Source organism: Callorhinchus milii, unplaced genomic scaffold, assembly GCF_018977255.1.
Source record: "Callorhinchus milii isolate IMCB2004 unplaced genomic scaffold, IMCB_Cmil_1.0 Scaffold5, whole genome shotgun sequence".
Lineage (NCBI taxonomy): Eukaryota > Metazoa > Chordata > Chondrichthyes > Chimaeriformes > Callorhinchidae > Callorhinchus > Callorhinchus milii.
The window spans coordinates 40,978,010-40,997,317 of NW_024704746.1; the positions used below are offsets into that span (position 1 = coordinate 40,978,010).

Consider the following 19,308-nt stretch of genomic DNA (forward strand, 5'->3'; position numbering starts at 1 on the left):
TACTCTTACGTTGCCTTATTATATGTTGTCTTATTATACTGCCATAGATCTCAGCCCAGTTTGCTCAAGTTTCTGTTTTTTCAAGCACTCATTACTCAAACTTATTTGTTGACTTGCGAAGGCAAATTTGCCATATTTTCTCACCATTGTTATGCTATTGAGTGTAACGCAATGCAAATGCATCAGAAGAGCTTTGCAGCACTTTACCTTCTTTGCAGTTCCTTGATCCGTACCATCATGTTCAGGTGACCTTGAGAGTATTGCTCGATAACATCTCGCACATCGTAAGGCTTTCGAGCTTGCTGTGAAACGAACACACNAAAAAAAGGTCAGTGATTTTAGCTGAAAAATAATATTTATGCACCATAATTGAGTAATGGTTGTCAAGTGTTGAAAAGTTAAAATGATGTCCCATTGGCTCAAAAGCAATTTGACTGTTCCTACACTACCTCTCTCATGCCTCTCTTCCCATTAACTCAGTATCTGGCATTGTTGCTCCAAGACGTTCCCCTATCTATCCTCCTGAGGCATTACCCTGCCAAACCTTGACACTCATCAACCTGCACATAATATTCTCAGGTAAGTGTCCCTCCAGGGAGAGAGGTACTCCTCTCCTTCCTCCCCACCTCCCATTGAAATTGACTCAATCTATTTGCCTGAATAATGTAGTGGAATCCGAAAACTGAAATAATCCTTAATAAGTATCCTTAATCCTTAAGTAATAACAAATTATGTCAATCTGTTGTCACGTAAAATCGGAGCAAGCTTGTGTAACTACAGCTTCAGATGCTTCACGCGCAAGTCAAAAAATGTGTGTGGTATTATCCCATCTCTTCTTCATAATCTTTTTCTCAAGTGAAGGTGGCAGCCAGTAACATAGATATATCAAATGCTTTTCATCGTCAGTGAATTAACAGAGGAGTAAAATTTGAACTCTAAAGCCCTATTTCCCATCTTGCTAAGTTCTGAAGTGACCTAACTGCAGCCATGTTGTACACTGGAGTTTAATCAAGAGCAGTATCTGGATGCTGATTTTACTATCTCACCTGAAATTTTCTCCTGGCTACAAAATACTGCATACGTCTAATGACTTTTACAGCTGCTCTGTGCGCTTCCGTCAGTCTGTAACACAATGGGAAATTGATATTAAATGCTTAATGTTAAATCCATTACAAAGAAAGTTTCCCTAAAGAATATTCTCACATCGCAAAACTTTAATTGTTGAGTTTCCCCACGTATCGGGAATTTTGCCAGCTGAAATTCGCTGGGTAGAAAATTGAAACATTGGCAAAAAATATTTTTGGTTCATTTTTCAGTCCGATGTTATTTCCCAATCAATTTTTGAGTTGACCACCGCTAAGTGTGGAATTAAAGCTCAAACAAGGTTTAAAAGCTACAAAGTCTGCAGAAACAAAGGAAAATGGTATTAGAAAATGAGTGTTATAATGCATTTCATCAATGCTATTTCTTCCTGTGAATAAATCAAGTGATTATTTTCTACACTGCTGTGCACAATTGCCTGCCGTGTTTTGCCCACAAAATATTCAGTCAATTCACTTTACAGTATATAGAAGTGATAAGGCACTAAATCAAATGCAAGGATTATTATTATTATTACTTTGCTGATCAAATTGCTTCCTGCTTGTCCATTCAGAGCCACCCTAACCATTAAGGCTTTGGCTTGCAAGATTAACAGGAACAGATTGGAAAGAAACCCTGCCCTGAGTGATTAGTCTGCCTCTTCAAGTGTTGTCTTCGAACAAGGCTAGTTGGTCTATCATCAGCGATGCCTTGGAGTATCTGGCTCAGGAACCGGACGACTGAGACCATAACATAGGAGCGGCATGATTTTGATATTGCATTACCAGGCACAGCTCAGCTCTAAAGTGAATCTGAATGAACACCAATGACTGCTGTTTAAACCTTCTGTAAGTATGATTTTCAGTATCTATTAACGGAAAATCGGTTAGATATTGCACGGCATATATTTTTCCCTCTATAAATTCCACTCAAAGTACTTTTCCACTGACACCTGGAACAGAACTCAAGTTTTTGTTCTCAAGCTTAAGAAAAAACACACAAATTTCAACAGGTGCTGGCTGCCGGAGGGAAGAGAAGCTCAGGCTGGATTAGTGGATGTATAGACTTTTGTCATTAATGACAGACTTGCAAAGTGTTTGCAGAATTTTGAAGACGAATTATTGTACTGTTGGCAAATTATGGATCAATTTAAATCAATTTAAATCAGTGCTTTCTAAAACAATTCTTACTATTCCTATCAGCTGGGCAAATAGTTCATATCTAGTGTTAAGTCAACAGACAACTACTGTACTTTGGAACATTTAGCTAAACTGTCATCTGTGAAGGATTCTTTAGGAATTAGCAAAATGAAGGTGAAAACAAAGGTAGATAAAAATGACTAGTGAACAGCTATTCTCAATCAGGATCACAGGTAGAAAGTAGGACCTCATCAAAAAAAATCTTACACTGTTGACCGCAGGGTCTATTTTGTAACATTCACAACCTGGATTTGATGCATTATTTGCAATATCTGGGTTGGAGCATCCAATATTACAATATTCGCAATCAGCAAATACCAGGGATGAGGAAAGTTTGTGCAATATTTGGCCTGTGAGCAAAATAATCAACCACTTACTTGGTGTCTTTCTTTAGACTTTGGAATTTAGTGGGTCACAGGCCACATATTTCACAAATGGAAAGTTGCAATTAATGCAATTAAATAATCAATTAATTTGTTAATTAGTTCAATAGTCCATCAAAAACTCCCCAGCTTATCAACTCCCTCAAGATATCCACCATTGCTTCACAAATCTCCTTCCTTGCATTGGGTCCAGCTCATTCTTTTCCAAGGAATTTATTGTTTATCAGAAAATCTGAAAGTAACTCAATTTGGTCCACTTTAAACTACTTTCAACTACAACACCACCACCGACAACAACTCGCATTTATATAGCACTCATGTAGGATAAGCGCTTCACAAAGATACTATTGGTTGCCAAGTAAGAGAGAGGGGGCACACGGGTTAGGTTTAGTTGGTGCAGTCAAAGGGGGGTGTTTTTCGGTAGTATTTAAAAGGCAGATAGAGAGGGGTTTCAATGATGAAAGAGAATTCCAGAGGTTAGGGACGTAGAAGCTACCTTTCAATGTTACAGTCAGGAACCTCAAGAGAGAACAATATGTTTTAAAATATGTTTTACGTATCTGTGGCAGGGGGAGCAAAGTAGTTAATTAAACCAGATAACACAAACCTTTTACTGTAATCGTAATTGTGAAGAGGTACTGGAAGATGGAGAGTGCTGTAAAACAACACTATGAGATTGAATGTTGGACATGCTGCTTCATTGCTAAGATTGACACTTTACAGCACTTCAGAATTCTCTTGTGTGCCAGGATTGTACTAAAATACACAGAGAATCAGTCTCATTATACTCTGCTTCCAGATGGAGACACATACATACCAATCTGGGTATTTTAGTTTGTTCAGGTGTCGTGAATTAAAGTGACTATTTAATGCCCCCTTTGATCATAGACTATAGAAAGTAAGGGCCACTTCTGCGAGGTCAATTGCACTGCTTTGAAGTAATTTGTAACTGAGTTTAAAGAGACTGGATTTACAGTATGAGCATGTTTTTTATTATGCACTCTAGCTTCTAGACCAGAGCTGAAAACATCTTGCCCTGCATTATTTTCTACATCTGAACCATTTAAAAGCATTAAAAACATTATTTTCTGCTGAGATTATTTTTAGCAAAAGGCAAAAGTTTAGATATTCAAGGAAGGGAAAAATACCGATTGATTGTATTAAAATCATCAAATTTGAAAAATGATTCACAGTGTGATACCCGAATCTCATTCTCAGCTAAAAAAAAATTCAGATACTTGGGTAAAATAGAATTAAAATAGAAATAGAATTAACCAGCATTAAAATGTTTAACATTAGTAAATTAGGCTCACTGCCTGAAAGTTCTTTATGTGTCAGGTTGACACAGTTGGTAGCACTCTTGACCCAGGGTCAAAAGGCTGGCGCTTGAACTCACCGTCTAGGTTGATAGACAAGTATATTTTTGGAGGTGTCATACATCAATGACATTAAGTTCTCAGGTAAACATTAAAGATCCTAGGGAGCCCTGGACAATAATAATCTAGATAAAATTGATCATTCACCTCATAATTATTTAAGGGACGCTGCTGTACATATCATGTAAAAAAACATTTTTTAAACAGTCAGCTTCCAAATTAAGACTGAATTTGAGAATTAAATTAAATGGGACTGAGTAACTATTCCCAAAACAATACTTTCAGATGCTCATAGAGAGCAGAACATGATTACGGTTGCAAAGGAAACTTTTATGACAGGCATCCAGAGATATTTCTTTACCTAGAAAGGAATTAACGACTGGAACAGATTACTATCAAGGATTGTGGAGGTCATGACACTGGACTAGTTTAAGAAATAGCTTGATAACTGTGATGGAAAACTATGATGGAGGGTGGGTATTCTGGAAGGAATGAGATTAAACGGGTTGTAGGGCCTTCTTTTTCCAAACCTCTCTTGTGATCTTATTTTTTTTAATGGTCTTATGGGCTAAAACTAAGAAGAACGTAAAGCCCCAAATGGCTGCAAACACTAGTTATTAGTTGTCAATTACTGTAACACACTTTAAGGCTTTGACATGTACAATTCTATAAAAATGCAAGTTCTTTCTTAAATGTACATTGCAAGTGTCCAGTGGACTATTCCAATGCCCTCCTCACTGCTCTCACCAGCTCCACCATACACAAAATGTAATCAATTCAAAACTCCGCTGCCCAGATACTCACCCACACAAAATTGTAGCCCCATCACACCAGTTCTTGCCAGATTTCACTGGCTCCCAATTACTGAACTGATCGATTTCAAATCCCTTCGTGCCCTCGCACCTCGCTACCTATCCGATCTGCTTAACCCCCACACCACTACCCGCAACCTCTGCTTGTCTGCCTCCGGCCTCCTGTTTGTCCCTCGTCCCCTCCGCTCCACCATTGGTGGCCGTGCCTTCAGCCACTACACCCCGAAACTCCAGAACTCTCTCCCTCAATCTGTCCGCCTCGGCCCCTCTCACCCCACTTTCAAATCCCGCCCAAAGACTCTCTTTTTTGATTGTGCTTACAGTCACCTCCCTCCTCCCTCTCCCCAGGGTTTGGCGCCAGACTCCGCCACTGTCAAGCACTCCTGGGACGCTACACCACGGAAGAGCACTATATAAATGCAAGTTGTTGTTGTATTAACTCTCCAAACACAGTCCATTTGGTTCAGATACAAAAGAACTAAACTAAATGCAATTCTGCCCTGGGGTTATAATAAGGGTCATCCTCAGTCAGTTCATGTTACATTACATGCTTTACTCATCCAGTTATTTATGAATTTCAGCTGAAATCAGCAGGAGGTTTGCAGAAAACATTTATACCAGGCAGAAAACAATATTCTGGATTGAAGGCCAGATGAACACAGAATGGAAAATGCTGGAAACAGGACATGTGCAAATAAACACCAGATAGCAAATTAACATTTTACCTTGTGCACTCAATGAGATGCTACAATTCTGATGAAAATGTAAAGCAAATGCAAAATCTGCAGCGCTAGAACACAAACAACATGTCTTTTTGTTTTGCAGAACAAAGGAGGCATTGAATAAATGATAAACCCAGAAAGGAACCCCATGGAGTCAATGGACTTCGGTATTTATTTGATAAATAGATCCCCAGAAAAGATATAGATCTATAAAGGAATTTCTATTTAGCTGTTAACTCTATGAGAACATGAATATTTAAACATATTTATATCAAAGCGTTATATAATGTTATATAATTGGGCAATTTAATTCCAGAAAATGACAACATTTCTTTTGAGTGTTTAGAGAACACTTCCCCTTAAAATATAGATCTACAGTAATTCCTATCTCTCTGAATGATTATGCACACATTAAGGTCACTGACTGTTGCACAAGAGAACCATGTCAAATATAATAATAATGTTTGTATTTGACAAAGCACCTTATCATGTTGCCAAGATATCTCAAACACTTTACGTGATTTACTGTGAAGTGTAGTGACTGTGTATTTGTCGGCAAGCGCAGCAGCCAATGTTTCTCACGGCAATGTCCCATGAACAGCCATGAATGACCAATTGGCAAGGTCACTGGGAGCAACTCCATTCCCTGAGTGGTGCCGTGAGATTCTTAAACACTTTAATAACTGAACAAGCAGACAAGAACTCTGTTTAACTTCTCATTCGTAGGATGGCGCCTCCAATAATGTAGCACTCCCCCAACACTGCAGTGGAGTGTCAGTCTAGACTGTGAGTTCAAAGTTCTGATGTGAGGATTGAAATCATATTCCTCTGACTTGGGTCAGAGTGCTACCAACTGAGCAAAGCTGATACGTATGTTAAACCAAAAATCAAAAGTGAATTGAACATCTATTCTCTATCATAAACAGAACATTGGATTATTTTTTAAATATACTTAACTGTGCCAAAAATGTAGGAATGCAAAACAGATTTCAACCACCTTAGACAATGAAAACTGTTATTTTTCTTACTAAGCGTTAGAGTGCTTTTTTTTTGAAAGGATAAGTAAATTATGTTGCAATGTAAAACTATTACTGTCTTAACTGCAGTGTTTGATCAAGTCACATAGACAGTGGTCACTTGATCCATTCTCTGCTGATAATAAAATAAAACATGTGATTTTCCATTCATGTCAGTGGATATGTGTTTCTTGACTGCAGTGTAAACCGCATTGAATGACATACAGATTTACAGCATTTTGCATTTCAAAAATGCTGACAGTACCAGAATTTCAAGCCTCATCCACATTGTTTGCAGTGGTTCTTCACTGCAAATCATTCACTTTTTGCTTTGATTGATGACCATTAAGGATATAAAACCACATTAAGTATTTTATAAACACATCATTGTACTGTACTGATTGTATTAAGCTTGGATGGTTTATTGTTGTGCTTGACCAGTTGTACAAATGACCTCAGTTGATATGCCGAGTACAGATTACAATGCTACAATCAAATCTAAACTCAAGTTTCATCAACTAATGAAGCCTCGGCAATAGACATCCTGTAGATAACATCTGAGAGACGTCAGAGCTAATTACTATACCCAGTCATAACAATGACATCCCTCCGAGTCTGAGGTACGCTGAATTAATAATAATAATCCTTGCATCTGGTATAACACTTTATGACATCATCGGATTATCTCAAAGCACTTCACAAGATTTACTGCAGAGTGTAGTGACTGTATTTGAATTGAAACCACTAATATGAACGATCAATAAAATCACCATGGATATAAGTTCTTTGAGAAAATACAGTAAACATTTGATAACCCATCACTCCAAGGGAAAAGGGTTTAGTGACGAATTATTCAGTGTGGCGAGGTAGGCATATATATAAGTACTTAAATAAATGTGGCCGGAATATTGACAGCATGATGACTTAAGTGGTAGTGACATGGTAAACCAGTGTCGAGTTATCAGGAGTTCATTGTAGTTGAGATTAGTACTATTTTTCACTGGAAATTCTCAAGCTTTAACAAGTATGCTCCCACCCTTTGGAACTCCCTTCCTCTCAGCTTCCATCTCACCTCCTCTCGATGTCTTTAAATCTCATTTAAAAAACCTCTTCTATGGTCACCTCCCCCTATCCATTCCACCCTTGCTCAGCATCTGAAACCACCCCTGCGAAGAAGCACTTCAAGATGTTATCTTACGTGAAGGTGCTATTAAATGCAAGATATTGTTGCAGGTAAGGTAAATTCTGCAGCTTGCACATGATGCAGGAAACCCTGTAGGGATAACAACACTGCCTATTGGATTGTGCCTTGTTTTGAACTGTTTGCTCCGCAAATGACAGCTCTTGTCCACTCTAGAAGTGCAAAACCTGCAGAAAACTGGCAAGCAATATCTAATAGATGTGAAACAACACAACAATAACAAAATTACAATTGTATAGCACCATTCACGTCGGGAGGACATCCTAAGGAGTTGGACGATCAGTGTTTTAGACCCTAGCTGGCAGTCAGGATTGGGGAGGATGGAGGCAGTGGGGGAAGCAGGGTGACCGAAAGCACGGTCGAAGAGGAGGGTCTTGAGATGGGTCTTGGAGGCAAGGGAAGGGACGAGGCAGAGAGACTGCGAAATGGAGTTCGAGAGGGTGTGGGCAGAGTGGCAGAAAGCCCAATGGTGGGGCAGGTGAGGCAGGGGACATGAAGCAGGCCGGATCCCGCTGAGCGAAGGGAATAAGCAGGATGGTAGGGGGTTAGAAAGTCACAGAGGTAAGGGGGAGCAAATCATTGGAGAAAGTCCAATGAATTAGCTAATGATTCTTGAGTGATCTACTCAGTAGATCATGTGGGTGAAATTCCTCTTCCCATCATCAAATTCATCATTATTGTGGGCCATCGTCAAACTCGATACATTTCTGAGCAAGTGAGTTTTCTCATTCCATGAAACCTGCACATTGCGTGTTTAGATGTCATTCGACAGTATTGTAGATATATCGGTTCCACTGCTTCTGAATTTTTGTTTTGTTGCACAAAAATAGCTACCCTGCGTGTATTTTTTTTAAAAAATTTTACACACAACATTAACACTGCATGAGGGGCACTACATAAATGCAAGTTGTTAATAATAATAATATAATAATAATCCTTGCATTTGATATAGCGCTTTTCACGTCGGGAGGACGTCCCAAAGCGCTTCACAGAACATACTGTGAAGTGAATTGACTGTATATTTGTGGGCGAACGCGGCAGCCAATTGCGCACAGCAATGTCCCACAAACAGTCGTAGATTGAAAATGTCCAATTTATTATTGTTTTTGGTTTTGGAGGGGTTATTATTAGGCTCTGTGTGGAGTAAGGAAACTTGCCCATGGTTTCGCCCTGCCTGGAATTGAACTCAGGTCTCTCGCTTGCAAAGCGAGTGCTCTAACCACTGAGCTACAGGACTTGTTGAAAGATAACAAAGGAAAATGTATACTTGTTCCATTTAACAGAGTAAATGGAAATCTAAGGAACAAAGGCGCATATAAGACCAAAAGGGCCACTGGATGCTTCCCAAAGGAAAATGTATCAAAATGAAATACAGTATTTTATTTTCAATGTCACTGTCAAAGTTCAAAAGAATCAGAAGGGGTGTTTCATTGTTGATTAGTGTTCTGCTCTGTGACAAAGTTCCTGGGCCAAGCTATTGTGTAAATATAATTATAACCATCATCTACACACCTGGATGAAACCTGTAATTTCCTGTCTGATTCAGCCTTTCCATATTGTGACAACATGTCACAACAAAACAGTATGTGTGATGTTTTAATTTGCATTCAGGCATCTGATAAACCAAGGTTTGTCAAACATGTTTGCAGCTCACTTTAAGTGTTTAAAATACAACAGTTCACTGCCCTGTGGTCTGAAATTCCATTTGTGTTCCAGGTAGCAACTTTGACTATCATAGCTGAAAAAAAGCTGAAAAAATGTTGGCCTCTTTCCCAAGAAAGAATGCCGAGAGAAGTTTCAGCTCTTTGGTGCCTCACATGGTAACCAAACTGCACAGCGTGTAAATCATACAGGTTGAGAAAATCCCTGGTTTGATTCCTGGTTGGTATTGAGATAGTTGATGTCAACCAAAACAATTGGATTCAGAAACCCTGTGCCTGGGAAGAGGGAAGGGAAAGAAATCATTCCTGTTCTGATTACTATTCTACGCCCCTATTTTATATAAGATATTTAGGTACAAATGAGATCAGGCTTGGCTGTGATTTCTACCCCTGTTTCTCCCATATAACACGCTGACACGCACTGGTTGGATTCACATATGAAAAATGGTTACTTGGCCCAGGTGACAGAGAATGATAAATCCTCAAAGAATCATATTTCTACATGCATCAGGAGAGGCAGAAAAAAGGCTCAACGGTCTGGAAACAACAACAACAAGATTCCATTTAAAGAGCGCCTTTCACGTCGGGAGGACGTTCCAAGGCGCTGTACAGTTGGGTCAGGACCCGAGCAAGGGGAAAATGGTGAGGGGAGGGAAGGAAGGGAGCGAGGAGGGGATAGAGAGTCGAGAGGGGAGCTGAAGGCACAGTCAAAGAGAAAGGTCTTGAAACCGGCCTTGAAGGAGGAAAGGGAGGAGGCAAGGTGAAGGCAATGGGGGATAGAGTTCCAGAGCCTAGGGGCTGAGAGGCTGAAGGCCCGACCACCGATGGTAGGGCAGTTGGGGTGGGGGATGTGGAGCAGACCGGAGCCAGAGGAACGGAGGGTACGGGCAGGTAGGTAGGGGGATAGTAGGTCGGAGAGGTAGGAGGGAGCAAGGCCGTGAATGGCCTTGTAGGTGAGGATGAGGATCTTGAAATCGAGGATGGGGAGCCAGTGGAGGTGAGCGAGGGTGGGAGTGATGCTTGCTTTTAAAAGTTGTTAATTTCTACCATGGTGAATAAGCCTGGTTCGCAGCATTGGATTTGGACCTCGAGAAGATCAAGGTGGCACGTCACAAACTGTCCTGTAAAGGTTCGCCCACCACGCTGAAGACAGATGCCCAGCAGATAGCTGATGAGGGAACTGAGGCTTTGGGCGTCAGCTGCTCGAAGGTGATACTTGGAGTCCGAGTTTTTGAATACACATTCGTACATTCTGGAACTCAACTTGATTGGCCTGCAGAAAGGCAAGTAGCTGCTGCTTAAACTCTGTGGTTTTGGTTGGTTAGACTCCATCAGTACCCCAACGTACACACTCTAGGGTCCACAAGCCTTGGCTCTTGCCAACCTGCACCTTTCTGGAATTAGGTAAGCAGGATGCATTTCTCCAGGGAGAGAGTGCGCATTCCATTCCAACAACCTACTTCTGGGATTTCCAGGTGTAGGTTCGATGCATGGAAATCTGAGTTTGCTTTGTTTACTCTTAAGCATGGTGATCGGTTTCCTCATGTATCAGACACCTGGCTGTTGGCATTTGAAAGCTAAGGCCTGTTTACGCAAACAAGAAACCTTCACCTTGGTATGGTAAGCAAGATGAGCAAACAGAAAGCTAAAATGAGTTACACATTCAGGGAGTTTAGATGACATCTCAAACTATGGTAGTGCTGCTCAAGTTCCACTTAGCTAAAGATTTGTGGAATTGCCTTAAAATCACTTATTTCCGCATGTTACTTTATAAAGAGTTAAACCCTGTTGAATAAATGGGTCAGGATAAAACCAAGTTTGCTGGTACATCACAAGATTGGTTTGAATGAAGAAGGCCCTTAGGCCCGTCTGATCTCAATCCCCCAGAATACTCATCCTCCTGTTCTTTCATCACAGTATCAAGCTGAATCCAGTGTCCTAGCCTCAACCTTTCTTCCGAGCACAAAAAGAGTCTGAGAATTTCAATATTGATTTCAACAATTTCAGAACATAACAGCTCACTTACCCCCTCTTCTGTGACCATTACCACATCATCTTGGTCCCAGACATACATTTTCTCCCTCTGGTCTTCCTGTTTTGCTGCAATCTTTCTTCCCACTTTGTTCTGCAGTATTATCACCTTTATTGCCCTATTTTGTTGCAATCCCACCCTTTGTTTTTTTAATCATTGACACCTCTTTAATCCAGCATCCTTTACCCCATTTTCTCCTTTGTCTTCCTTGCCCTGCCTCCCCCACTTCTCTGTTAGCCCTAAAAAGCCTCTCCCTCTCAACATGCCCCAATTCTGACGAAGGGTCATGGACCCAAAACATTGACTCACTTTCCTTTCTCTATAGATGCTGCCTGACCTGCTGACTTCTGTTTTTGTTTCTTTTTTCCAAGCAACCTGTTCCAGTCGTTAATTATCTGTTGAGTAAAGAACAGCTTCCTTGTGCCTGTCCTGAATTGCTCTTTGCAATTCTGGACATAAGTCCTTGGTCTACAGATTTGGCGCATCCTAAACTAAAAGAATAGGATTGTCTATAGCAATTTGAAGTCATCAATAAATAAACACGATTGGAAGAGCGAGAGAGAAGAGAATGAGGAAAACGGGTCAATGAATTCAGAAAAGCAACGTGAAGAGAAAGAATGTCGATGAGTTCACAAAAGAAGCGTCCATATCATGAGCCTATCATTAAAACTCTCTTTCATTGCTCTTTTCACCTACGATGGGATTTCCCATTTTCAAAAAGTAATGAAAAGATCGCTACTTTTAACATTTGGCACTGGTAGATTCAAAAGTCTTGCTGTGTTCTTCTTAATATGAAAATTTTCTGCTATGAAATGTGCGTAGATGTAGACTGGTTGCTCAGTGCCGGTTTCACAAGACATTGACAGCCACACTTACTGAAGCTTGGTTTAATCGCTTTCCTTTGTTTATGGAAGTGTTACCACTAATAACGATAGCTGGAGTGTGTTACTTCCTAACACACGTAAGTGTGCTTAGTGTGTGCGCATGAAATGACAATCAGAGAAACAAGGCTTGAAATAGTTCTATCACTACAGCGGGTCCATTGATGGACGTGACTTGATGTTAACTAAAGCAATCAGCTATGTGGGTGGTAGAGCAGTATCACAAGACGATTGCTTTGCGATGATGCGCTGGGTCATTAAGTGTATTAAGTAAATTATACATTGAATAGCACATACATTAGTTTGTGCTGCAAAACAGCAAAATATTAGTTCTGACGAAAGGTCATGTATCCGAAACATTGACCCACTTTCCTTTCTCCATTGATACTGTCTGATCTGCTGAGTGTTCCCAGTGATCTCTGTTTTTGTCGCAAAATATTAGGGGTAATTCTTCAAAGGTTGGTAATACTATTGGTCTCAGTACGTGAGACTGTCTGATTCTCTGCTGGTTCATAAATTTATGGTCTTTGGAGTGTCACCCTTAAGTGGTACAGATGAACTGCTTTGAGATGTTTAACATGATAAGGTACAGAAAAAGCAAATTTTACTGAGCATTATTTAAGAAATAAAAACATTAAATATTATTTTCCAGCAACAATGTTCTTTTTGAGTAAAATAAGCCATTCTAGCATCTTCCCACTGAGGTGCATAGTGTCAAATGTTGCTTGTCACGACTCACTCAGAAACCACAAAGCATATCCCTTATCATTTGCCTTTCTTTGCAGTGAGAAAGTGCCAACAGTGGCCACTTGAACTGAACCTGTGACTAATTCATTTGTAGTGACAGAAATTAAATTGCTGAAACACCTAGGAGAGATTTTTACACCCACTCAATCATTGGTTAGAAAGCTTGTCTGTAGTCATTTGGTTAGACTCCTATTCATTTATTCAACTTTAAAAAGAATCAAAAACTACCACAGCAACAATGTATATCAATAGTCAAAGAAGTCATTCCTGTCCTGTTGGCCTTCAAAAGGCTTCAACTTGGTGTTTCATTCTGTGAAATATGTACATATTGGAACTATAGAAATTGACAGGACAAAAGGTAACAATTTACCCCGTCATGTCTGTAATGGCTCTTTTAAGAGCAATCCCTTTAGTCCAATTTACCTGCCTTTTCCCCACAACTTGTAGTTTACTTCTTTTCAGTCAATTATCTAGTTTCCTTTTGAAAGCTAATATGGATCATGTCTCCAGCATCACTCCTGGCAGGGCATTCCATATCCTAACTATTCTGTGAGTGAAAAAAATATTCTATCCTCCCCATTTGCTGATTTAGAAGTCCTGTAGCTCAGTGGTTAGAGTGCAATGACATATGAATTCTTGCCAAAAAGTCATTAAAGGATTATTCTAGTGTTAATTAGCTTCGTGCGATTATTCAGTTTAGCTATAGACCTTACATCACACTTTAGGCTAAGTAGCAATTAACATGAATATGTGTGACTTACACCACCATGCATAAGCAATCTACTCTTAAACCTTGTTAAAATACAATAGCTCGGAAATCTGAGTAAATCAATGTGAGATCTTTCTGTGATTTATGTGATTGATGTCCTTATTTTATATAAAATAGATCAGCTACTTGGAGGTAAGTAGACTCTATTTGCTTACGATTAAAGAATATAATATTACCTGCAATAGCACAAAATCAAATATTCAAAGAGTCAACCACAATCACCGCATGCTTGATTAGAATATTGCTCCAATGATTCTCACCACTGAGTGGTCACTTGTGGAGTCCTGTAGCTCAGTGGTTAGAGCACTCGCCTCACAAGCGAGAGACCTGGGTTTGATTCCTGGCAGGGCAAAACCTTGGGCAAGTTTCCTTACTCTATACGCCTGATATTAATCCCTCAAGAAAAAAATAAAATAATAAAGTGGGTCACTTCAATCCACGACTGTTTGTGAGACACTGCTGTGCACAATTGGCTGCTGCATTTCGCCCAGAAATATACAGTCAATTCACTTTACAGTATATTCTGTGAACCGCTTTGAGACATCTAGAAGACATGAAAAGTGCTATATCAAATACAAGGATTATTACTATTATTATATTTACTAATTATCTAAAATTGATGCCCTCTAGTTACTGAATAGTCCAATGTTGCATATTTACAGAGATGCAGCAACACTGCAAGGACTTAAAGAGTATTTCAAATGTCACTTCTTTTTAAATTGTTGTTCAACACAGTATTAGAATATGAAGAGACACACTTTAAAATATTAGACTGAAGAAACAGAAGTCTCAAATTAATTATAACTTAGACACAAATGTCATGAATTAATAGACATGTCCGGTTTCTGAAATGTATTTTTGTTGCTGGAACAAGAAGTGACTTGGAATATGGAAGTTTCTGTTTCTGCCAAGTTCCACTTGTGCCAGATTCCACTGCTACCAGCATATCTATCCTTCAAACCGGACGTTTAAAGTAGTGAAATAGAGCATGTTACATTTAACTTTCGAAGCCTGAAACATTTTACAGAAGACCTTGGATTAACTGCGGATCTGCCTGGCTTTGCTGGGCATGACTCCTCAGAGTCTGTTCAGCTTCTGGGAGCTCGACACAGTATTGACCTAGGATGGTCACCGATAATTAAGTTGAATGCAAACAAAAGTGAATACCAGGAGACATACGGCAAGCGGGGGGGGATGGGGAGTGAAGTAATTCACAACAAACTACTTGGACAGCTTATCTCCAAATCATTACGAATTACACCATAACTCACTGAAATCCTTTAGTTTGATTTTTTAAATTGATAAGTTTTGTTTTAACATTATGGTGTTTAGAAGTGAGAAGGGAAGCACATGGGTATGTCCAAATGAATATCCCTCTACAATTTGCAAATAAATGTAGGGTTTCTGTACCCAGCAGAAGAGTATTCTGCCAAATCTGAAACAAATCGCCTGTTCAACATGCAGCAATTCATTGAAGATTTTAACTGGGTCACTGCTAACATTTGGGTTCCGCTTGAGAGACTGAAACCCAGCCGTTTTATGAAGGATTCTCGTTTTCTGCAGTGAAATGAAGAAAACATACACAGCGTTTGAAATACATTCAAGAAAGCAAAGGGGATCACTAGTGTGGTGAATAAGTAGTATTGAATTCCTTCTTTCTCCAATGAGGCAACTCTGGGACAAATGAGTTGCTGGTCTAGGATTTATAATTCATTGAGTAATAGGATTTTGAACTGTTTAGAAGGATTAGGCATGTTAAAGAAAGACCTATTTATTTCAGCTTGACAGCGGCTAAAACTGCATAGTACTTGCTGTTGTTATTTCAAGCAATTTATAGGATTACTCAGTAGCTAAAGCACTGAGCTCCCCTGTCTATAATGTGTCACAGTAATGGTGATATTTGGATTTTTCCTGTTTCTCTAATAGTTTCATAATCAGAGCACTTCAGCTGGCAAGATTTAGCACAAAGCAGCGACCAATCAAACCACCTCACTGTTAATACCCCAACCTCTGTGACCTCGGTAATACACTCGTAGGGATGGTGTTCCACACGCCTGAGTGTTTTGCTTCATGGTCTCTGCACAGAATTGCTGACTGTGCCTTTTGCAGTGATAAAGGCCATTGATTCAGCTGCAGAATCATGAACCTCTTGTAAGAATTATAAAAACAAAGACATGAGGGAGGGAGGGCAGGCATTTGTCTTAGAAATCATCAAATCCCTCTGAAGTTTATATGTGCAGTTGGGAAAGTATTGCTTTTGATTTTTGTGAGTTATGCAAATGTTTCTGCATTAAAGGAAAAGGTCAATGAGTATGCAAAAGAACCAGAATCCTGTGCAGTTTTGTGCAACAAAGCATTCATCAGCACCGATTTCAATTCTGCCACCATTCAACTGATTTTCCATCTAAATAGGAACAAATATCGAGTGCTACACATTTGTTAAACTGCTTTCATATTCTTACTTGGAATTTTTCTTGATTTCCCACCTACCCATCTACTCATACAGCCACTGAAACCTTTATAGAAATCAATCTTTTTGGGGGGGCAGTTTTTGTTGTTATTAAATAGTGCTTTTAAAATTAAGTTCCCTTACAAATTAGTCACTTCACTTTATTGTAAAATCCTAGGAAGTGCTTTGAGACATCTTCTCATTGTGAAAGGCACAAGTAAAGCACCCTGAAGTAATAATAATCCTTAGTTTGTCAAATCCAAGGATTATTATTACTTTAGGGTGACCAAAAAGTCAAGATATCTACCCTATAATCTTATTCGACATTGTAATGGTATCATGACTTTTTTGGTCACCCTGTATTAATATTAAATCATTACTAAGCTGTTTATAAAATAAAATTAAAAGCATCTGTTTGTCGTCTACTTTTACATGGCATAATTAGCAATGAACTCCAGCAAAAATATGGCACGTTTAAATTGGCGTACATTAATTCTACCAGGAATTCAAGTGCTGTTTGTTTAGAAAATCTGCCTTAGCAATTTGGCCACAAGGGACACATTAGGTAGATTCCATGTTAGAATTCATGAGAGATATATGTGTGCTAACTTGGAAGTTTTTCCACTATTATACAAAATGCCCTTGGTATTAATCGAGGGTTGGGGGGCATTTGCTGCGTGAGGGCCCCATGCAAAGTTCAATTCCGGGGCCCTACCACTGCCCCGGGGCAACTGAACTTAGTGGGCGGATGTCCCACCCTGGCAGTGTGGCGAATGACTGGAGGGTTTCGATTGCCTGTGGCGAGGTGTCCATTACGTAAAGCGCCGCCCCAACAGATTAGGTTGTCAGGGAGGCGATTTGGCTGGGTTTGGAGAACGGATTGGAGCCTGGCCTGGAACGTGTGAGAACCAGTAACTGAATCACAAAGGCAGGGGCCCCCTCGCTGCCTTGGGGTCCTATGCAATTGCATGTGTTGCATGCGCCTAACGCTTCCAGTAGTATTAACCAAGACTTTTTTTTAGCAACACCCACAATGTGATCTTATAATTACAGAGTTTGAGTACAGACTGACCCAGTCAAAAGGTGACCCACTGCAGCATGAGTCCATTTATAGTGCGAATAGCTTGCGGGCACATGGTATAATGGAAGTGCAGTACACATCTGACTTCTAGCACTAACTTGCCAGTTTCTTCCACCTGTGCAGGAAATTACATCAGCGTCGACCTGATGGTCTGGAAACGAGGCCACCAGCCATTTATATTTCCCAGACCCAGACCCCGTTATAACACAGGATCTCATTTAATGGAAATATTGGGTTACAAAACGTGTCTACTGCATTTAGATCAAGTTTCTTTTCTCCTCCTGCTGGGGTATTGGACCAGGCAGTGAGCTCACTCCAACAGTGTCCTTTCTTCATGTGTGAGCTAAGATAGTGAATATCAGTACTCAGAGCTATTCAACTGAGGGAGATAATGCAGTGAAGACCATTCCAGGTCTCATCTGATATTCTCACACACACACTTTCCAACATGAGTCAGAAGTGAGAATCCGAGGAAATTTTAGGGGAGTCTAAGGTTTCTGGAATGAAATGAACAGTCGCAACTAAATGCTGTCCCGGCTAAGGTGAACCAACTGAGCACAGACCCGTGACCTTCTGATCTGTACGACTTAGTGCTACATTAGTGCTTTACCTAATAGCCGTCTGGCATATCACATTAAAACAAAGCGATTCACAGATAACTTACTGTCAAGTGCAGTGACAGCTTCTGTAGGGAAAATAATAATGTGGGTTTTAATGTGACAAGAATATTAATTTGTCTCTTTGGAACACTTTTATGCCCAACAGCAGTAGTTTATTTTGCTGTGCGTGCATTACTGTGTTTACACACAGTCAGATGCAACTGGCCCACTCTCATTTAGCTGTTGAGTTTTGAGGCTTTCACACTGGGAAGCTAGAATAGGAGTTGCACCATCTTGACAGGGACCTGCTCTTTAATTTAAAATCACTTTGTGGAAGTCTTCAGCTCAACTTTTTTTTTGAATCACTAGCTCCCACAAGTCATAGCCTCTTTCAATGGGTAGGGTAACTTGACAAACAACCCATGGATTTCTCAATGCCTTTGAAACCAATTTGGCTGTGTGCTCAGCTGATTGCGCATCTGCTTGCTCAGGGCAAGGCAGAAAATACTAATTAATTTTCTGACATGAGAAGCTGCATTTCTAGAAAGAGAGATCACCTGACCAATTATTAACGAAACTAAGAGCAAATACAGATGCTTGTACAGTGGTGGGCCTTTTCCCCCCATCTGCACCTTCCCATTTTTTCAAAGGCAGTGATCTCTTTCCGTGGTTACAACAAGTGAAACTTGTTATACGATAGAAGGCCATTCAGCCCCTCATACCTGTGCTGCCTCTTCGGAAGAGCGATTTCCATTCTCCTCCCTTTTCCTCATATCATTCATATTTTCTTCCAGCACTACAGTGAGGAGATTTGGCTGACACTCCAATACAGTGCTGGATGTGTGCTACATCATCGTAGATATTGTCCTTTGAATGAGATGTTAAACTGAAGTCTTGGCTGCCTGTTCAGGTGGACGTTAAAGAATACATGACACTATTCAAAAAGAGAAGGGACTTTCTCTCAGGGTTCTGGCCAACAATTCTCCAAATAATTTTTTTCATTTACTGGATGGTTGTTTGTAGAATATTGCTGTGTGCAACTGGCTGCTGCATTTTGCCCACAAAAGACAGGATATAAAGTATATCCTGTGAGGCGCTTTGAGATGTCTCGACGATGTGATAGGGTGCCACGTCAAAAGCAAGGATTATTATTTTTATGCCTGAAAGTTTCTCTGCATGCTGCCTGGAAATCATAAGCAGATAATGACTTTAAAAATTAACTTTCAAAAGCATCGCTCTGGCTTCACAGGAGAATTTTTAAAAAATAGGCACAGAGTGTGTGTGTGTGTGCATGTATGTG

The 19,308-nt window shown here is 40.0% G+C and overlaps 1 protein-coding gene across 1 annotated transcript in view; it reads right to left on the bottom strand.

Annotated features, from left to right (window-relative positions):
* kcnq1.2 (potassium voltage-gated channel, KQT-like subfamily, member 1.2) overlaps positions 1–19,308 on the bottom strand; it is a 289,776-nt gene that overhangs the window by 90,638 nt on the left and 179,830 nt on the right. The window contains 2 exon segments of the mRNA XM_042335066.1: positions 208–302; positions 1,047–1,122. Of these exon segments, the coding sequence (XP_042191000.1) occupies positions 208–302; positions 1,047–1,122 (171 nt within the window).